Source organism: Mustelus asterias, chromosome 19, assembly GCF_964213995.1.
Source record: "Mustelus asterias chromosome 19, sMusAst1.hap1.1, whole genome shotgun sequence".
In the NCBI taxonomy this organism is placed as follows: domain Eukaryota; kingdom Metazoa; phylum Chordata; class Chondrichthyes; order Carcharhiniformes; family Triakidae; genus Mustelus; species Mustelus asterias.
In genome coordinates, this window is record NC_135819.1 from 35,061,149 (window position 1) to 35,084,315 (window position 23,167).

Here is a 23,167-nt window from a genome sequence, read left to right on the forward strand (position 1 = left end):
CAGCATGCAACCAGACATTGGTTTCCTTCACTACCTCCTAATTCAGTGGTCCTGTGGCACAGTGGTAGCCTCTGAGCTGGAAGCTTTAGGTTCAAGTCTTGATGATCAAGGAAAATTTGCTTCTAATGTGGCCAGACAGGTTGAGTATCAACCTAGAAATCCTTTCAATGTGTCAGAGCAGAGGAGATTCCAGGACAGTCACCAATGGGGAGATTCCAGGACAGTCACCACTGGGGAGATTCCAGGACAGTCACCACTGGGGAGATTCCAGGACAGTCACCACTGGGGAGATTCCAGGACAGTCACCAATGGCAATGGCAAACCCACCAATGTCCTTCAGTCACAACCTTCACTGAAAGGATGTCAAGCCTAATGGAAGCTGAACGTTCTCCTTCTCCAGTATTGTACCTTGTCTTGGCTGGGCTGGTTTTGATCATGCTACCTCTGTCTGTGAATAAAACTAGTTTTGACTACAGCCAGCTGATTTCTGGGGCCAACTGTGTGAGAGTGAGAGAGAGAGAAAAGTGGAAAGAAAAAGAAAGATTTTTGTTCTGCACTACAGATGGGGCGGCACGGTAACACAGTGGTTAGCACTGCTGCCTCACAGCGCCAGGGACCTGGATTCGATTCCTGGCTTGATCACTGTCTGTGTGGAGTCTGCACATCCTCCTCGTATCTCCGTGAGTTTCCTCCGGGTGCTCCGGTTTCCTCCCACAATCCGAAAGACGTGCTGGTTAGATGTATTGGCCATGCTAAATTCTCCCTCAGTGTTCCCGAACAGGCGCCAGAGTGTGGCAACTAGGGGATTTTCACAGTAACTCCATTGCAGTGTTAATGTAAACCTACTTGTGACAATAATAAATAAACTTAAAACTTAAACTTAAACAGATGTAGAAAACAGAGAAAACCATGCAGTTATAAAACATTTCAGAACAGCTGGAAACATTCCACAGATCTGGATTACCTTTGAAGTCAAGGTAGTTGAATACACCAGTTAATTTTGGACACAGGCACTGAAATACATGATCGGTTAATCTCATTTTTGGATGATGATGTTATTAAAGATACAATTGATGGCTGGGACTCCAAAAGTAATTCCTTTCTCCTTGGTGCATAGCGCTGAAGGATCTTTCAAAGCCACCATTAAAGGCAGTTTGGGCCTCGGTCTAACACCCTTGTTGCCTTTGCTTTGCCAGTGTTAGCTTAGACTTGGGGTTCGGCAGCTGCAAAAACTCAACAGCAGCCCATCCATGTGGAAATATCCAGTTTCACTGTGGAAAGCAGAAATGCCTTCTCTCTTCCCCCTCCCTCCCCCCTGAGAAATGAAACACAAGAAAATGGTAACACTGAGACTCACAACGCTGCAGAGACAAAATGCCAAACCGAATGGAAGAAAAATATTCTGACTAGGAAGGAAGAACTTGCTTATGTAGTACATTTCATAACCTCACGATTTCCTAAAGCACTTTACAGCCAGTTAAATACTTTTGAATTGCAGTCACTGCTGCGTTGTAGGACACCAAAATAAGTGTCGGACACAAGTTCCGCAAACAGCAATGAAATAAATGACCGGACGGATCATCCAGTGCTGGCTGGAGGGATAAATGTTGGCCAGGATATACTGCTCTTCTTTCTGGGATTGTTTTTTTAATGTCCCTCTGGCAGGATAGATGAAGGCTCAGTTTAGCATCTTATCCAGAATACAGCACGCCTTCAGTGTTGCACTAAAACAGCAGCCTGGAATACTTGTTGAGTGATCCTCGCATGACTTTTGTGATTAAGATGCAAGAGTGTGACCACTGAGCCAAGGCTAGTCACAAGGCAGCAGCATGAGATAGAACTGATACACTCTTACTGCATTAGTATGAGTATCTGTCTGTGATCAATGCAGTCAGAAATCCTGAGTATTAACATATACATAGGAACACTTTGATGATTGAAAAGGAAGCCTTTATCATTCCATTCAGACATCTAATGCCAAGCAGTGATGTACCAATAATGCTAGCAGCCATCACTGACGGTGAAATAGCCCGGAATTCTCCAGCCATTCCCGCTGATGGGATTCTCTGATCCTGAATTTCCCGGTGGCATGGGATGGCTGTGATGAGAATTCCCATCGACAGCGGCGGGACCAGAGGATCCCATCGCCAGGGAACGGCGCTGTCTCCCACCATCACAAAAAGTGCTGAGGGGAGGCCAGAGAATCTTGCTCATAGAATGGGCAATTGTCCCGGGTAGAATCTTAAAATCCTACAGTGCAGAAGGAGGCCATTCGGCCCATCGCGTCTGCACCAACAATAATCCTACCCAGGCCCTATCCCCATAACCCCATGCATTTACCCTAGCTAGTGTCCCTGACACTAAGAGGCAATTTAGCATGGCCAATCCACCTAACCCGCACATCTTTGGACTGTGGGAGGAAACCGGAGTACCTGGAGGAAACCCGTGCAGTCACGGGGAAAACGTGCAAACTCTGTACAGACAGTGACCCAAGCCAGGAATTGAACCCGGGTCCCTGGAGTTATGAGGCAGCAGTGCTAACCACTGTGCCACCATGCCGAGTATACGCTCACAGTCCCAACAAAAGGGGTGGATGAAAAACGTATGGCATTGAGGGTTCAACCTTGTAAATTCTCTTCTCCAATGGTGAAGCTTTCCATGTTCCGTTTGCAACAAAGGGACTCATTTGTGATTGTATCACTGCTAATGGGTGGCCATTATACCAAGAAAGTTTGGCTAGTCAACCTTCCCGGGGAGAAAACTCAATTTAGTCAAACTTTTGTGTTTCTATGCCATCTGTACACAGGTGATTGGGGCATTAACCAGAATAATTCCTGCTGAAGTGACAGATACAGAATACTGAATCAGTCTACACTTGGAAGGCACAGTGGTTGGCACTGCTGCCTCACAGTACCAGGGACCTGGGTTCAATTCCCAGCTTGGGTCACTGTCTGTGTGGAGTCTGCACGTTCTCCCCTTGTCTCCGTGGGTTTCCTCCAGGTGCTCCGGTTTCCTCCCACAATCCGAAAGATGTGCTGGTTAGGTGCATTGGCCATGCTAAATTCTTCCTCAGCGTACCCGAACAGGCGCTGGAGTGTGACGACTAGGGGATTTTCACAGTAACTTCATTGCAGTGGTGATGTAAGCCTACTTGTGACTAATAAATCGATTACACTGCTGCAAGGTGGCTGAGACAAGACTTCTTAATCAGCTCCAACTCAGATGGACCAACAATAGGGTAAATACAAAGGGATATGCCAGATGGAGCAGCGATGACCAGGTCACCTCTCTGAATGATAACCGCCAGATAGCACAATGGTAACAAACGGTCAATGATTCAGCTGATACGGCACTGGCTTTCAACAAACATGAAATGAGCAGTAGAACATCCTAGAACACTCACTGGGGTAATTCTTGAGTAGCTTGAACGTTATTCCATGAAAAATGCTTGAGATGCTGCCAGCACTGCAAAATCATTTGCGAGTGAAGTGCTGTTGCTCTGGTCTAGAATCAAACAGGATACTTGGAACAAAAGCCACCTTGGAGTCTACTGGCTACCATTTGCCTTTGAATTCAGACCAACCATTTCAACTTTCCCCAACACATCAAGTGATGGACTGAGACAGGAGTAGGAAGATGATAACTAAAGAGAGCCTTTTGCTCCAATTCATCCATCCATTCGATTCAGAAATCAAAACAAAAGAAACCCTCCGGATAATACAGTTTATATAAAGCAGCAAATTCAGCTCATATCTATTAGTGATTCCATTAAAACCGCATTCTTACAATCCACCATTCTGTAATATTGCTACTTCACAGTTAGGGCACTGGATCAAAAAATATATACAGCAATTTGAAAAGCCGTGATAACTGGGAAACTAAAAAACTGCCCTCAAATGCAGATTTATTTCTGAATTATTAGTCACTGGACTGGCAGCAAAGATAGGTTGTAATATTTGCCCTCTTGTTGCATAGGTTGCCATGGAGACTGACCTGTGATCCTCTGTGACCACGCTTATGATCCCATTCGGACTGTGACAGAATCTGAAAGAGCAAAGGAAAAAGTAATGGTTAGCAGCAGAAAAAATTCTCACACACACACACACACATACATACTTAGATTGGGACAAAAAAAATGCAGCAAGTTTCTGCTTGAGTGCATTGCTGTCACGATGGTTATGCGCTAGTGAGATGATATGTATGTGACGTCCTTTAATCCACCATTCTATTGGAAATATAAACCCATTTGAAGCAAAGAGATTCACACTTGCATTCAAATAGCAGCCAGCGGAATGTCAGAAGAGTTCGTGACATGTTCTTTGTACATTTGTGGTTAAAGAGTGAGGGGCATGTTCTTTATACATTTGTGGTTAACAAGTGGGGGCATGTTCTTTATACATTTGTGGTTAAAAAGTGGGGGGCATGTTCTTTATATGGGCAGTGGAAAATGGAAGGCATGGTCATTGCATAGAATGCGGTAAGGGGGAAATTTCTGTGACTGCCATGCGATCCTATGTACCACATTCTGAGGGGAAAATCTGCCCCTTGATGGTTTGCCAGTAAAACTTACAAATGGAATTTAATAACACCACAGTGACCAAGCCACAATCATTAATGGTTCAGTCTGGATATCACTGTACGCAAACTAAGTACAGCAGACAACAGGGCTGCCCTGTCTAAGCAGCTGCCTGGTAAATACGAATGATTTTATCCTGCGTACTCTGAACTTTGCCGGACTAATCATATAAAAATAATGCCCTGCAGCAATGTCAGACTGTAATTCTGTTTTGGAGTCAGATAAAGGTTACTCACAACATCATCATCTCAATGCTTTGATGAGATTACAGTCTCGCAATCACGATCACTGTCAGTCAGCCATTATTCCCACCATAAATCTTTTCATTCCAGGCTAGCACGGCTCAGGAACAGAGCTATAAAACACCTACCCTAATGGAGATCTTTCCGATATCTGGACAAATGCTTTTGTCAAGCAGGTTGGACACTAATCTGGAATTTATTGCAAGGCTGGATCAGTTTCAATTTAGCGAGCTTAATGATGGCTCATAGAATAGCGCAGCAAGAAAAAAGGCACAGAAGAGGGAATGAGGCAATAAATTCAAAGAAAGGCAACATTTATATAATACCATTCATGACCTCGAGATGTCTTGTGGCACTTTACAGCCAATGAAGTACTTTTTGAAGTGCAGTCATTGCTCTACAGTGGGAAATGTGGCAGCCATTTTGGCCCTGCAAGGTTCCACAAAAGCTGGTTCCTGGTTGTATCACAGCTCCTGCTCCGCCCAAGGACGCAAGAAACTACAAAGGGTCGTGAATGAAGTCCATCAGGCAAACCAGCCTCCCATCCATTAACTCTGTTTACACTTCCCGCTGCCTCAGAAAAGCAACCAGCATAATTAGGGACCCCACACACCCCGGACATACTTTCTTCCACCTTCTTCCATCGGGAAAAAGTTTGAGGACATGTACCAACCAACTCAACAACAGTTTCTTCCCTGCTGCCATCAGACTTTTGAATTGTCCTACCTCGCACTAAGTTGATCTTTCTCTGCACCCTAGCTATGACTGTAACACTACATTCTGCCCTCTCTCATAAGAACATAAGATCCAGGAGCAGGAGTAGGCCATCTGGCCCCTCGAGCCTGCTCCCTCCGCCATTCAATAAGATCATGGCTGATCTTTTTGTGGATTCAGCTCCACTTACCCGCCCGCTCACCATAGCCCTTAATTCCTTTACTGTTCAAAAATGTATCTATCCTTGCCTTAAAAACAATCAATGAGGTAGTCTCAACTGCTTTACTGGGCAGGGAATTCCACAGATTCACAACCCTTTGTGTGAAGAAGTTCCTCCTCAACTCAGTCCTAAATCTGCTTCCCCATATTTTGAGGCTATGCCCCCTAGTTCTAATTTCACCCGCCAGTGGAAACAACTTCCCTGCTTCTATTTTATCTATTCCCTTCATAATCTTATATGTTTCTATAAGATCTCCCCTCATTCTTCTGAATTCCAATGAGTACAGCCCCAGTCTACTCAGTCTCTCCTCATAAGCCAACCCTCTCAACTCCAGAATCAACCTAGTGAATCTCCTCTGCACCCCCTCCAATGCCAGTATACCCTTTCTCAAGTAAGGAGACCAAAACTGTATACAGTACTCCAGGTGTGGCCTCACCAGCACCTTATCCAGCAGCAACATAACCTCGCTGTTTTTAAATTCCATCCCTCTAGCAATGAAGGACAAAATTCCACTTGCCTTCTTAATTACCTGCTGCACCTGCAAACCAACTCCTTGAGATTCCTGCACAAGGACACTCAGGTCCCTCTGCACAGCAGCATGCTGCAATTTTTTACCATTTAAATAATAGTCCATTTTGCTGTTATTCCTACCAAATGGATGACCTCACATTTACCAACATTGTACTCCATCTGCCAGTCCCTCGTCCACTCACTGCGACTATCTATATCCCTTTGCAGACTTTCAGCGTCCTCTGCACACTTTGCTCTTCCACCCATCTTAGTGTCATCTGCGAATTTTGACACACTACACTTGGTCCCCAACTCCAAATCATCTATTTAAATCGCAAACAATTGCGGTCCCAACACTGATCCCTCATTTCCTTCTCTATGAACGGAATGCTTTGTTTGTGCAAGAAACAATACTTTTCACTGTTTGCTAATACATGTGACGATAATAAATCAAATCAAAACAGCAATGAGATGAATGACCCGATAATCATTTTTTTCAGTCAGGCTGATTGAGGAATAAATATTTGCCAGGACACCAAGAAGAATCATCTTCAGAATAGTACCATGGGATCTTTCACAGTTACAGAGTAGTCATTAGAGAGGCATGGCTGTAAAGTAACCTGAATATTCAAGGGTATTTGACATTTTGGAAGAAAGGAAAAGAAGGTGGGTTAGCTCTGTTGATAAAGGATAAGATCAGTACCAAGAATGAAAAACGATCTTGCTTCAGAGGATCAAAATGTAGAGTGGAATTTTTCCGTCCCACCCACCACAGGAATCATAGCGGGCGGGGGTGGACCATGCAAAGGTCCGTCGACCTTGTGCAAGATTTTTCAGTCTTGGGGAGAGCGTGGCTGGAAAATCCTGCCCATAGAATCAGTTTGGGTGGAGATAAGAAATAACAAAAGAACAAAGTCACTGCTGGGAGTGGTTTATAACACAGAAGGACAGAGTATAAATTAAGAAATATCAGGAGCTTGTAACTAAGGTACTGCAGAAACCATGGGAAACTTTAATCTTCAGATGGATTTTATGAACTAAATTAGCAAAAGTAGTTAGCAGAATGAGTTCCTAGCATGTAATTAAGACAGTTTCTTGGAACAATACATTCTGGAATCAACCCAAGAACTGGCTATTTCTGAGCTGGCAATGTGCAATGGGATAAGAGTACTTAATTACCCCATTGTAAAGGATCCTCTAGGAAAGAGCGATCATAACTTGTTAGAATTTCACATTCAGTTTGGGGGTGAGAAATCTGGATCTGAAACTAGTCTTAAATATATGAGGAAATCACAAGGGTACAAAGGCAATTTTGGCCAAAGTGGAATGGGAAAATATGTTATAAAGTAAGATGGTGAGAAGCAATGACAGACATTTAAGGAGATATTTCAGAACTCTGAACAAAAATACATTGAGAAAGAAAGATTTAATGAGAAGGATGCGCCAACTGTGGTCAAATAAGGAAGTTAAAGATGGTGTCGAATTGAAAGATGTACAGTGCTGTAAAAATTAGCAGTAGGCCGGAAGATTGGGAAAATGATAGAAATCTGAAAAAGGTGACGACAAAATAATGAACAGGGAAAAATTGGAGTATAAGAGAAAACTAACAAGAAATATAAAGAAAGAGTAAAAGTTTCTACAAGAATATAAAGAAGAAAAGTGTAGCAGAAGTCAGCATTTGACCCTGAAGAGGGGGAGGCTGGGGAATGAATAAATTAATAGTGGAAAACAAGGACATGGCAGAGGCTTTGAACAAGTATTTTGTACCTGACTCCATAGGAGAAGATATAATAAGTGTCCTGTCATGAAAATGTGCTTTATGTCAAATAAGTTTTAATCCACTAGCTGGAAAAATTAATTGAACTTTAAAACAGATTTTTTTCAAAAATGTAGACTTAAGCTTACAGCAAAAGATGGCTAGCCTAATTTGCATCACTATACATTCCACATTCCAATCCATTGTGATGGAGGCAGCATGTCTCCAAAGATCCATCAAGGACAATGACATGGGGAATATGATCATATCCTGGCCTTGTTAGCATGACATCATGTCAATCACCTGAACTTTTGGCAATGGCAACCCATTAAGCATAACTGTTTGGAAAATAGGGCCCTAGCCAAGAGGGGGCACCCCAGATAGGGACTCGCTGAGAGATAATGAGAATGCCTTAAACACAATCACTTGCGGACAGTACAATAGCACAGTGGTTAGCATTGCTGCCTCACAGTGCCAGGGGCCCGGGTTCAACTCCAGCCTTGGGTCACTGTCTGTGTGGAGTTTGCATATTCTCCCCGTGTCTGCGTGGGTTTTCTTCGGGTGCTCCGGTTTTCTCCCACACTCCAAAGACGTGCAGGTTAGGTGGATTGGTAATGCTAAATTGCCCATTATTGTCCCAAGATGTGTAGGTTAGGGGAATTATTGGGGTAAATGTGTGGGGTTATGGGGATGGGGTCTGGGTTGGATGCTTTATTGGAGAGTCGGTGCAAACTCAATAGGCCAAATGACCTCCTCCTACACTTCAGGGTTTCTATGATATGACTTGAACAATTATACCCTTACTAAGAGTGGGCGATTCCCAGACATGAACATACACATTTGCAAGAGGGAATGCATTAGTGATGATCATATTTAAATCATTGGGTGATGGTCATGTGTCAGGCCCTCCTCTTTGTGTATTTTAGCTTATGCTGTCTCTGCAGTAAGAGGACAAGCAGCTGAGTCACTGAGGGACAAGACCCCAGTGGGGGCCCTCCTCCCTTCCCTCTCTCCAACCCACCATACAAGCTTTGAACCCTGTTTGCCAACCCTGATCCAGCCACACCCTTGGGCTACAGACAGAAATTTCTTAAAAGAATTGCACCACGCTAACACCTCCAGGAGAACAAGTGAGTCAGCTATCTATCACTTTAATTGAAAGCATCAGGACCAGGGAAAGTCACACTGCCTTCATATTCAGTCTAAAACCAGCCAGTAGACCAAATTACAGACTGTATATTCCTCTTACACTTACAGGTTCTAATCTGACAAACCTATCCCTCCCCACTCTGTAATCTATTCGCATGAGTGAGTGCAGGTGTGAGTGAGTGAATATGTGAGTGAGTGCAGGTGTGAATGAGTGAATATGTGAGTGAGTGCAGGTGTGAGTGAGTGCAGGTGTGAGTGAGTGAAGGTGTGAGTGAATGTGAGTGAGTGACTGACTGAATGAGTGAGTGAATGTGTGATGAATGAATGACTGAGTGAGTGAGTGAGTGAGTCAGTGAGTCAGTGACTGAGTGAGTGAGTGAATGAATGAGTGAGCGAGTGAATGAATGAGTGAGTGAGTGACTGAGTGAGTGAGTGAATGACTGAGCGAGTGAGTGAGTGAATGTGTGAGTAAGTGAATGTGTGAGTGAGTGAGTGAATGTGTGAGTGAGTGAGTGACTGACTGACTGAGTGAGTGAATAAGTGAGTGTGTTAGTGAGAGAGCGAGAGTGTGTGAGAATGAGAGTGGGTGAGAGAGTGAGAGTGTGTGTAAGTGAGTGTGTGTGTGAGAGAGAGTGAGAGAGTAGGTGAGATGAGAGAGTGAGAGTGAGAGTAAGTGTGAGTGAATGACTTACTGCCCACAAATGATAGGCGAACACTGCAGCAACATACAAGTGGCATCTGCGGGAAGGGTATTTCCTTCAGGCAGGTTTCAACTGTTTCTGCAGAGGTGTTCAGGTCCAAACTCCAAGAAACAGTGACAGTGGCCTCAACCCTTTTGGGGGAAAAAGGCAGCTTCAGCGATCTCATACACTTCTATGATCGGAAAGGCCTCATGAGGAGCTACAAGTCATCACAGGATTGAAGTGATTCCATTAAGGTTCACCGTGGCTATAACGTAGGGAGCTTTTTGTCTCCCCGCCTGTTGCTACTGAAGTATAAAGTTGCTGGGTACAATGCAGGTCTTGAGCTTTCCACTTAAATAAACAACAATTACCAGCAAACTAGTCGACTGCAATGGCGGCTGCTTGGCATCTGGTAATTTGGATGGTAGGCTGTCCATGCGAGTTTTATGCCCGCACATCTCAGTCCCATTCTGAGGTACATCATGTCCAGGAAGCTGACTCTGATATAACGGCAACACAGCTTGAGATACTGCATGGAATCCTGGTCCTCAGGAGAAGCCTAATGATAGGCACTGCGCACACCTATCATAAAGGGCAAGGCAGTTTAAGGACTGTGAACCAGTCCAGGGAGGGATCTAACACAAGAGTCCAAGACAGTGAAGCAAAACATTGGGTGGCACAGTGGTTAGCACTGCTGCCTCACAGCGCCAGGTACCCGGGTTCGATTCCCGGCTTGGGTCACTGTCTGTCTGGAGTTCGCACGTTCTCCCCGTGACTGCGTGGGTTTCCTCCGGGTGCCCCAGTTCCCTCCCACAATCTGAAAGACGTGCTGGCCTTGGCCATGCTAAATTCTCCCTCAGTGTAACCCGAACAGGTGTCAGAGAGTGGCGACTAGGGGATTTTCATAGTAACTTCATTCCAGTGTTAATGTAAGCCTACTTGTGACACTAATAAATAAACAAACAAACAAATGATGAATGAAGTTCCTCTGTAACATGCACTTTGGTGATTACTGCATGGATAAAAGCATGGGGGCAGCAAACACCTGTAAAATAAACGAGGAGAAGCACTTGCGCATTCAGATGCTGCTCTAATTAACATTTGTTTAAATTAATAGGCAGAAAATTGGGTGGGTTCCAACAGATATAAGTGTGCCTATCCACTCGGTCTTTCTGCAATTTTTGCATTCGGGTGATCCAATACCCACTCGATTCAAGAACCGGAAAACTTTTCCCAATCCGTTTTCCTCACAAATCCAACTGCATTTTATTGAAGGTGGGGATCTCTCATGTCTGGCCGCCTTCAGTTGTTTACAGTTCGAAGGCTGTCACTTTGATAAGGTGGCCATTCCTTTGAAGAAAGCAGCTTTATCGTGTTGACAGTGAGTATTTGGGAAGTCAGTTCCGAGAAACTGTGGAACAGCTTGTAGCACATATTCCCGCTGTCATGCTGCCATGTTGCTCACTCGGGACATTTTGCACTGTGGTTGCTGCTAACATCATGTGCCAATTCTTTTGCAATGTGGCTTTTGCTTTTCAGTCCAATGTTTTATTGTTTAATTATTTCCAATATAACAAAATCTCATTTTATTTTTCGCAAATGTGTTTGGTGTGGTCTTTTGTTTATCCAGGGACCCTGAATATATTCCACACAATATGAGACTCCATTACTAAGTGTAGGGGACTGGTTAGGCCACATTTGGAGTACTGCGTCCAGTTCTGGTCGCCGCACTACCAGAAGGACGTGGAGGCTTTAGAGAGAGTGCAGTGAAGGTTTACCAGGATGTTGCCTGGTATGGAAGGTCTTAGCTATGAGGAGAGATTGGGTAAACTGGGCTTGTTCTCCCTGGAAAGACGGAGAATGAGGGGAGACCTAATAGAGGTGTACAAAATTATGAAGGATATAGATAGGGTGAACAGTGGGAAGCTTTCTCCCAGGTCGGAGGTGACGATCACGAGGGGTCACGGGCTCAAGGTGAGAGGGGCGAGGTATAACTCAGATATCAGAGGGACGATTTTTACACAGAGAGTGGTGGGGGCCTGGAATGCGCTGCCAAGTAGGGTGGTGGAGGCAGACATGCTGGCATCGTTTAAGACTTACCTGGATAGTCACATGAGCAGTCTGGGAATGGAGGGGTACAAATGAATGGTCTAGTTGGACCACTGAGCGGCACAGGCTTGGAGAGCCGAAGGGCCTGTTTCCTGTGCTGTACTGTTCTTTATTCTTTATCTTTATGACTTTCCCCCATCCTGGTCTTCTCAAGATTGTTGTGCCTTTCATTCTCATCTTTCGCTTTTTTGATTTCGCTAAACCCTCGTTTAAACTGGACTATACAAAGCTAACATTGGTGATGCAGTCTGGGACCATCAGCTTAAACAGAAGAAGATGCACATTCCCATAAATAACAAACCCATCTGCTCTCTGATTAAAGTTATGAATGCAGTCATCCTCCAATACTAGACAAGAATTCTTTTTATTCATTCATGGGACATGAGCATCACTAGCTGGCCAGCATTTATTACCCATCCCTAGTGGCCTGAAGGCAGTTGAGAGTCAACTACACTGCTGTGGCTCTGAAGTCAAATGTAGGCCAGACCGGGTAAGGACAGCAGATTTCCTTCCCTAAAGGACATTAGTGAACCAGATGGGTTTTTCCCAACAATCGACAATGGTTTCATGGTCATTAGTAGATTCTTAATTCCAGATTTAAAAAAAAATTCAAATTCTACCACCTGCAGTGGCGAGATTTGAACCCACTTCCCCAGAACATTAGCTGAGTTCCTGGATCAATATAGATTAGTGATAATTCCATTAGGCCATCATCATAAATGCTCAGAACAGAAAATACTGACCATTAGAACCCACCGAGACTGGGAGGCAACTGTACCATGCACTCATCACAGGGCGAAGCCCCTAGAGGAGCCATGCTAGAAGGAAGTTCAAGGTGGAGATAGGACGGCAAGAGCACAGCTCCTTCGCTCTGACTCATTTCCCTTTGGAGCATAGCTGGGGGAGGGGGGGGGGCTGTTGGCAGAGGATTAGTGAATGTACAAGCCCCTTGCTCCACCTTTGGCAAGAGATGGGCAGAAATATTTAAACCATTTCATTGGGGGTCACGTTCATCTCCTGCTGGTCTTACAGCACCAGCACCCACGTGGAATTTCAAAGTCATTATATTTTAAACAAAGAACAGGAGAAAGAACTTGCATTTATATAGTGCCTTTTCCAACCTCAGGACATCCTAATATGCTGTGCAACCAGTGAAGTACTTTTTGAAGTGTGGTAATGTAGAAAACACCACAGCCAATCTGCACACAGCAAACTCCCACAACATGATAATGAGCAGATAATCCTGTAGAAATCTGGAACTAAAAGTCTCGCAATGACCATGAAACCATTGTCGGAAAAACCCATCTGATTCATTAATGCCCTGTAGGAAAGGAAACCTGGTTCAGCCTGCATGTGACTCCAGATTCAAAGCACTGAGGTTGACTCTTAAAATGCTCTCTGAAATGGTATGGGTGGCACAGTGGCACAGTGGTTAGCACTGCTGCCTCACAGCGCCAGGGACCCGGGTTCAATTCCAGCCTTGGGTCACTATCTATGCGGAGTCTGCACGTTCTCCCCTTGACTGTGTGGGTTTCTTCCGGGCGCTCCGGTTTCCTCACACAGTCCAAAGATGTGTGGGGTAGGTGGATTGGCCATGCTGAATTGCCCCTTAGTGTCAGGGGGTCTAGCTAGTGCAAATACATGGGGTTAGGGGGAATAGGGCCTGGGTGGGTTAGTGGTTGGTTCAGATCCAATGGGCCAAACAGCTTCCTTCTGCACTGTAGGATCCTATTAACTCAGTTCAAGGGCAATTAAGGATTGGCAATAAATGCTGGTCCAGCCAACGACACCCGCATCACATGAATGACTAATTCTCTAATTCAAAGAATGGTTAGTCAAATCAGTCATTAGTTCAGAGCTTTGCCTTAGACTTATTCCCCCTCGATGACCCAGGGCCCAGCAACATCCACATAAGGGACCAAAATCAATGCCTTGCCTCTCGCAGTGAAATAATTACTGGTGAGAGATATAAAAAGCTGCCATTCTCACTGTGCCTAGAATGCTGAATGACCCAGATATTGATACATGCTTCCTCTTATAAGCTACATCTGTTTACCATCGGTAACTGCTTTGCTCATGGATAGGTTTAATGTAATATCAGTGAGCTTGGGACAGATACTATCTGGATATTACACATGCACGACCGTTATATGGTATGTCACGTGTGTATGGGATCATTAACACACGCAGTTTGGGAATTTGAATTCCATTTTGTTTAGATTGGGAAATTAATTCGCCGTTAAAAGTAAAAATGATCATGTCATCAAAAGCCAATTGGTTCATTAAGGTCCTGTAGAGAAGGGAAACCTGTTGTCCTTACCCGGTCTGGCCTACCTGTGACTCCAGTCCCACACCAATTTGGTTGCCTCTTAACGGCCGTCTGAAGTGGCCTGGCAAGCCACTCGGCTGAATTGAACTGCTGCAAGGAAAATAGGGCCTAGCATCTCCTTTACTGGTTTGGGGGGGGGGGGGGGGGGGGAACTAGGGATGGATAAACACTGTGACCTTGCCAGGCAACATCCTGAGAATGAACATCCATGAACAAAGCTGGATTGGGTTCCGGGGGAGTCTCGATCTGATTCTTGTGAGAACCAAGCCCGCAAGTCAAATTGGCCCATGCATTTCCAGCCTCCACTTTGTACCCTGCAGCGACAAGAAGAAAGGCTTTGTTCAAAAGGAAATAAAAATGTTATTGCTGTGAAGTTGAAAAGGTGCCTTTCAGCAGATCGTGTTGTTGCAAATTGTTGGCAGAGAAGGGAAAAACGCTTTGCTCTGCATCCAGCCCATGCTACACCTGTGCCTGGAGTACTTCACGCTGGCATTCTTGGTGAAACAAAATAGCTTCAATTCTCTGGAACAGAAATGCAAAGTGCAAAGAATTTGCCAGGCATTTTTTCATGATGACAGTGCCCCTTTAAGTGGTTCCAAATATCCGGTGTAAGTTCTATGTGGTGTGTTGCTTCATTCCTTCAACTCAAGACAAGTTCCATTCAATATCCGAATGCAAGCATAGTGCCATGAGATCCGCTGGCATTCTGCGGGCAGCCTCTGGCTGGTATAAGCTGTGAGGCAATATTCGTCAGGTTTAATTCCCTTCGGCCTCAATGCAGCTTAATTGTCATATTTTGAACCATAAACTCAACCGGTGACTAACCGTTTCAATGACCCATTATATTTCCAACTGATCGCACCTTGGTTCAACCTGCCCCAACACAGGTGCAAACTTGGACAATTGGTCCGCTGCCAATATCAATCAATATGAATTCAGCACGAAAGTTCTGGTAGAAAGGGGTAAAGTCAAGGAATGAAGAACTCCTGGCTGAATGAAAATGAAATCATGGAGGTACAGTGGAAAATATCTCAAACTAAAGCAATAAAAGCAAAAGCAATTTCAACCAGAAGTCACGATCTTCACAGTTTAAATCTCTTCACAAGCTCAGCGCTGAAGGGAGAATGAGGGAGGGAGGGAGTTATGGGCTGGGGTACTCCGACCCCTCCTGTCTGCAGGACCTTTCAGTCCCGCTGATGTCAACGGCCGTTTGAATGGTTCACTGCCTCCGGTGAACCTGCCACACGGGGCTGGAAAATCCCAACCACGGAGTGAAGCAAGCTTCTTCTCTTTTCACCTCAACCCTCGATTCTGAATCCAGTCAATGGTTTTCAAAAGGGAATAGATAATTATCCGAAACAAAACAGGAAATGGAAGGGCTAAGGGGGAAGAGGCAGGGAAGTGGGGATAGCTAAGTTGTCCTCACAGAGAGTTGATACAGACACATTGGGCTGAATGGCCTCCTTGTGTCCCGTAACTATCCGAACAATAGAATGCCAGTCCCATTCCGCTGAATATAGAAATCTCAAATGAAAGGAACTTAGACTACACCTCGCTTCTTTTTTTAAATTACTTTTAAAGAATGTGAGAGTGGCTGGATAAACCAGCATTTATTGCCCATCCCTAGTTGTCCCTGAGAAGGTGATGGTGAGCTGCCTTCCTGAACCACTGCAGTCCCACAATGCTGTTACGGAGGATTTACTCCCAGCAACAGTGAAGGAACAATGCTATATTTCCAAATCAGGATGTGAGTGACTTGGAAAGGAATCTCCATTCCCAGGCATGTGCTGCTCTTGTCCTTCTAGATCATAATGGTCATGGGTTTGGAAGGTGGTGTATAAGGAACCTTGGTGAGTTCCTGCAGTGCATCTTGTCAGTGGTACATAGAGCTGCCACTGTGCATTGGTAGCAGAGGGAGTGAACGTTTATTGAAGGGGTAGCAATTAAGCAGGTTGCTTTGTCCTGGATGGTGTGGAGCTTCTTGAGTGTTGTTGGAGCTGCATTATCCAGGCAAGCGGAGAATATTCCATCACACTCCTGACTTGTGCCTTGTACATTAAGCATAGGTGTTGGGGAGTCAGATGAGTTACTCACACAGGATTCCTGACCAGGACTCTTTGACCAGCTCTGGTAGTGACAGTATTTATAGTAGTTTGCACAGTCTCCCTGTGTATGCGTGGGTTTCAACCCACAGTCCAAAAGATGTGCACATTAGGTGGATTGGCTATGCTAAATTGTTCTAGTGTCCCCAGATGTGTAGGTTAGATGGATTAGCCATGGTAACTGTGTGGGGTTAAAGGCATAGGGTGAGGGAAGAGGGGCTGGGTAAGATAATCTGTCAGAGTTGGTGCAGACTTGATGGACTGAATGGCCTATCCTGCTCTGTAGGGATTCTATGTGGTTAGTTGAGTTCAGTTTCTGGTCAATGGAAATCCCCAGGATGTTGAAAGTGGGGGATTCAATGATGGTAATGCCATTGAAGGGGCCATAGTTAGATCCTGATTTGTTAGAGATGGTCATTGCCTGACATGTGTGGTACAAATGTTACTTTCCACCTGTCAGCCCAAGCCTGGATATTGTCCAGGTCTTGCTGCATTTGGACATGAACTGCTTCAGTATCTGAAGAGTCGGGATACAAGGCAACAGCATAAACTATGAGGAAAGGTTTGCACTCGACTTGCACAATTTACTGCAGTAAGATTGAAGCAGTTTCATTCTGTACCGACTTCTATCCAATCTGAAAATATTTGGGCTTGTCAATATGTGGAAGAGGGAGAAAACATTTCCATTCCCAGGCAGTAACCTCAGTCACATTGTTCACATTCTCTCTCCCTTCCTTCCCACATAAACAAGCAAGCAACAGGACATCATTTTCCTGTGGCTATTATCTACCATTTGTAGGTCGACAGCATAATCACCCAACTTATTTATATGTGATGAGGCTGTTGTTATGCACTTGAATGGTTACAACAAATGATGCACTCTGTACCTTGGGGAAAGCCACTAATTAGTTTCTCCTGCTGCTGGCAGTCAGTCCCAAGGACATGGAGACATGTGAGTGCCATCATAAAAATTTCAGTTGCCTCTTTAATGTGGCAGTGCAGAGATAGAAATGACTGACCTCCCACAGGCATCTGGAATGATTTCCACTGCATCAAGTTGAAGAGGGCAATATCCTCCCTCGCCATTGGCGAAGCAACACACACCCTACAGGGCTTTGATAACTAACTATCAGACCACAGTCAAAACCTCCCAGCCAGCCAAACCAATCTGTGTATTCCTTGTACCCAGGTCACAGACTCTATTGCTACATGTCCTGCTTATCCAGCAGTGAAGATAGTGCAGTAGCAAGCAATAAGAGAACTAAATTCTCAAAGTAAAGGTTTAACAAAGAGACTTCATTAAAACAACACCACTTAGACCATCCTCTAAGCCACAAGTGCTCCACATAATCCCCATCTGCTTTATATTTATGCTGGGTCAGCTGGTCAGCTGACCATCACATAATTTTGCCATTGGTTAGATTGTCTACCAGGTCAGCTGACCCTCACAGCAGGTTGCCATTGGTTATATTATAATATGTCCACCTCCTGCTCTGTTCTCTTTGAATGTGTGGCCTTTCAGGCTCTCCATGCTGGTCTTTCTTAGCTTAGGGAATCACCTTGCTGATGGTTGCAGATAAAAAGTTCACACCAATTCTGACCTTAAGTTGGTTTGGAGATGGCCAGCTGAAGATATAATGCCATTGTGACAATCAACTGTTGAAAGTGATCTTCTTTGTATGAGCTACTGGACCAATACTCGGATAGTTTTGAGGAACAGAAAAACAATTTAGCCCAGAGGAAACATGAATAACAGTCAGACCTGCTGGGCTATTTTATCCTGCACTTCATCCTGTCCAGAAGTCTCAAATTTTGGGACCTTTAATCAGCCCCAAATGAGCAAAATTTATTTATTGCTTTTTCCTTAATTTAATTTAACTTATTGTTGGTGGGGGTGCTGCACAAAATGGTACAAGTTCAGCAGTTGGAACACAAACATTGTTTATCAATGAACGGAGAGTTTAGTTGTCTGACAGTTTCTGTTACACCTTCTGATGTGGGCACACATAGTGACTTGTAGTGTTCATGAGCACATGAGGGACTGCACACACACATGTACACACATGTGCACACACACACGTGCACACACACATTCACCTCTACTTGCACATGCATGCACCCACATGCACAAGTGTACATATGCACATGAACACGCACCCACACGCACATGCACCCACATGCACATGCACCCATACACACACTTGCAGACACACATGTACACATACGTGTGTAGATATGCACATATGTGTGCACACACACACATGTAACCACACACACATGCACCCATACACACATATGCACACACGCGCACACACACACACACTGTGTGATCTAGCAAACATCTATATATTGGCTGGTGTTATACTAGCTATCACAAGGTGGGTCCAGACACAAGATCACACACCAGGTCAAAACAGAGATTAGGGATGTCAGTAGAGAACTGGAAAGCAAAATAAGCAACAGCTGTAAAATACAATGACAAAAATCTTCCTTTCTTATAACAGCACCCTGACACACATGCGCACACACATACACACATGTACGCACACACACCCACACACACATGCACCCACACACACATATGTGCACCCATACATATGCACGCACACACACACGCACACACACACACACACACATGTGCACCCACACATATGCACGCACGCACACACACACATGCACACATTCTAAGATTCTATGAAAGCAGCAAGAGGGCCATCAGGGAGAAATTAAAATCCTAAGGGGCCATATAGTGTTAAGCACAAGGTTAAAACAGGAGATAGCACTGAAATGCTGCTTGGAGATTGTTTAAACCAGGAAAACACTAATCATATACCAACATCATTGAGAGACACTCAGTCCCTACACAGATACCAAACGTCTCCCTCCCTTATTCCCACTTCCTGTTCTGATGGTGCAAGATGATTAAAGGATCCTGCAACCCCCCCTCGGTTAATAACAACCATTTAAAACAATCAGTTTTCCACTGTTCCCGGAATGAGTGTTGCTGCCACTGCAGGAACATTCAGTTTTCCTAACACCTATGTTCTCTTCAACCAACTATTGGAAGGGTAAACTGCAAATATCACATTATAGCGCATGTCTGGGTAACAAACATACACTTTAATGTTAACAGGAGTAGCTGATTGAAACCAACAGAGCTCGTGTATGACAATATAGGATAGTGAATCACTGACAATCATCTTAAGATAGTTAGTGATGGACAGACTGATTGTCTGACAAATATAGTTCCCTTATTTAACAGCAGTCACTGACAAATACAGGCCCATCAGCCTGACCTCTGTGCAATCCAAGGAGGGGGCAGCACGGTGGCATGGTGGTTAGCACTGCGGCCTCACAGCGCCAAGGGTCCGGGTTCAATTCCAACATCAGGTGTGTGTGTGTGGAGTTTGCACATTCTCCCCGTGTCTGCGTGGGTTTCCTTCCAGTGTTCTGGTTTCCTCCCACAGTCCAAAGATGTGCAGGTTAGGTGGATTGGCCATGCTAAATTGCCCCTTAGTGTCAGGGGGACTAGCTAGGGTAAATGCATGGGATTGTGGGGATAGGGCCTGCGTGGGATTGTGGTCGCTGCAGACTCGATGGGCCGAATGGCATCCTTCTGCACTGGCCATGCTGAATTTCCCCTTAGTGCCCCAAGATATGTGGTTAGGGAGATTAGCAGGGTAAATACATGGGGTTACAGGGAGAGGGTCTGGGTGGGACTGTGGTCGGTGCAGGCACGGTGGGCCGGATGGCCTCCTTCTGCACTGTAGGGATTCTATGATTCTAAGGAAGCCATTGTTTTACAAAAAAGGGATTGGCAAGTTTAGCTCAGTTGGCTGGACAGCTGGTTGATGACACAGAGCAGTGCTAACAGCGTGAGTTCAATTCCTGTACTGGCTGAGGTTATTAATGAAGGCTCCACCTTCTCAACTTTGCCCCTTTGCTTGAGGTGTGGTAATCCTCAGGTTAAAATCATCACCAGCTCCCACCCTCAAAGGGATTATGGTGACTTTACCTTTACTTTGAAAGGTCTGATAGTTAGCCTCATAATCTCAAATTATTCACTGGTAAGTGTTCAGGTGTAGTCACTGCATACCCCGCGTCATGAAGGTTTAGCTGAGTTATTAGAAGCTGGCTAGAAAGCATAGATGTGGAGATGCCAGCATTGGACTGGGATAAACACAGTAAGAGTCTTAAAAACACCAGGTTAAAGTCCAACAGGTTTAATGCCACAGCTTGCCTCCTGGACTTGCAGAATCTCACTGGCTGTCCTGTCTGGAGACAAGACACATCTCTTTAACCTGTGCTTAATGCTCCCTCCACTCACATTGTCTGTATCTTTAAGACCTGGTTGGTTGTAGAGATTCGCATTCTAATCAGTATTCTGTAACTTGATTTTGTGTCTCTGTATGCCCTGTTTGAGAGCAGATATCCACTCCATCTGACGAATGAGCAGTGCTCCGAAAGCTAATGGCATTTGCTACCAAATAAACCCGTTGGACTTTAATCTGGTGTTGTTAAAACTCTTACTGTAGAAAGCATAGGGCATGAGTGAATGTCTTTGTGATAGAGCAGCAACAATTTGGTCCAGTTAGTAAGGAATGGAGATTTAGTAAATAGCGTTGTTGCATCGTGAGAACACACGTACAAGCAACTAGTTGGAAAGAAATGGAAATGCTTATATTTTTATGGCACTTTCCACAACCACTGGACATCTGAAAGCACCTTACAGCCAATGACTGACTTGCAAGGAATAGATAGTCACTGCGTAGGCAATACGGCTGCCAATTTGCACACAGCAGCGTGACAATGACCAGATCATCTGTTTTTGTTATGTTCATTGAGAGATAAATATTGGTCACGGCACCGGGGATAACACCCCTTGCTTTTTCTTTCCATGGGACCTTTTACATCCATCCAACCAAATTGACAAATAGGGCCTTGGTTTAAACCCTCATCCAGTACCTCTGACAGTGCTGCGCTCCCTCAGTACTCTATTTTTTAAAAAATCTTTATCCTTTCATACGATGTGGGTGCCCATCGCTAATTGCCCTTGAACCGAGTGACAGCTCAGAGTCAACCACCTTACTGTGGGTCTGGAGTCACATGTAGACCAGACCAGGAAAGGACATCAGATTTCCCTCACTAAAGGACATTAGTGAACCAGGTGGGTTGTTACAACAATCAACAATGGTTTTACAGTCTTCGTTAGACTTGTAAATCCAGATTTTTAAAAAATGAATTTAAATTTCACCATCTATCATGGTGGGATTCGAACCCAGGTCTCCAGAGCATTACCCGGGTGTCTGGATTACTAGTGCAATGACAATATCACCAAGCCATCACCTCAAATATTACAGACCGTCATGTTGGTGAAAGCCTTTCTAGGACTGGTGGGTAATTTATTGTCCCAAGCCAGTCTATAAATGGTAGTTCCAATGGAGGGTCATTGACCTGATATGTTCGCTTTGTTTCTCTTCACAGATGCTACCTGCAGCCTTTTGATTTTCTTTAGAAATGTAAGTTGTTGTTGTATGGTGGTATACGCCTGTACAATTCTTTGCCTGCAGGAGAGTGGATTCAAACATGACCAAATGAGGCCTCACTGATTTGGTGCAACACTTATATTTTGACTCCTCCAAAAGTCTAACATTTGACGACAGAAATGATCGAATAACAGTCATAGATTTCAACATTTCCAGCAATACACAGGGATATAAATAGATAGAATCCCTAAAATGCAGAAGGAGGCCATTCGGCCCACGAGTCCGCACTGACCACAATCCCACCCAGGCCCTATCCCCATAACGCCATGCATTTACCCTAGCTAGACCCCTGACACTAGGAGGCAATTTAGCATGGCCAATCCACCTAACCCGCACAGCTTTGGACTGTGGGAGGAAACCAGAGCACCCGGAGAAAACCCACGCAGACACGGGGAGAATGTGCAGACTCCACACAGACAGTGACCCGAGGCTGGGAATTGAACCCGGGTCCTTGGTGCTGTGAGGCAGCAGTGCTAACCACTGTGCCACCGTGCCACCCTAAAGTATATAAAGCGATCGGATAAAGCATTTCTTGGGAAATTAATATGCTGTGCAGAGAAAGATGGTGTTTGGTGGGTTACAGGGATAGGGTAGGGGAGAGGGCCTGGGTAAGATATTCAGTCAGAGAGTTAGTGTAGACTCGATGGGCTGAATGGCCTCTTGCACTGTCGGGGTTCAATGGTTCTATTACTTCCTTAAAGTGGAAGTATATTTAAAAGAGAAATACTTGAAAATGAGGAATTTAGGTTAGGTGGGGGTGGGGGGATGGGGGGGGGTGGTTGCGGGGGGTGGCTATAAGGCAAGAGTGGGGATTGTAGAGAGATTGGCTGATTGGATAGCTCTTTCAAAGTGCCAGCACGGAAATGATGGCTGAATGGCCTTCTTCTGCGCTGTATGATTTTAGGATCAAGACCTTTTGCATTTCTTCAAAGGTCTTTCTTTGACAGTTCCACAAGATTTGGTCCATCCAGCTACTAAATTAACTGAACGCCTTATTCTACACATGCCCCGTGACATTACAGATTCTGTGCCGACTTTGCCATGGACACCACTGTTAAGATGAATGACCGTCCACTTTTCCTACACGGGGATAGCTTGCATCAGCTGGCACACACCACTCTGTCTCTCATTATCTGAAATGGTGCTGGTGTGCCGTTTGCCAAATCACAGCTGCAAGTACAAACAAGGTTCACTTGTGTTGCAAAACTCGACTTTACTTGTCACAGATAAC

General features: G+C 44.8%; 1 protein-coding gene across 1 annotated transcript in view; it reads right to left on the reverse strand.

Annotated features, from left to right (window-relative positions):
* The window catches only part of pde3a (phosphodiesterase 3A, cGMP-inhibited), a 483,881-nt gene that overhangs the window by 266,014 nt on the left and 194,700 nt on the right, over positions 1–23,167 (reverse strand). The window contains exon 2 of the mRNA XM_078235322.1: positions 3,994–4,044. Within this exon, the coding sequence (XP_078091448.1) occupies positions 3,994–4,044 (51 nt within the window). The remainder of the gene's footprint in view (positions 1–3,993; positions 4,045–23,167) is intronic.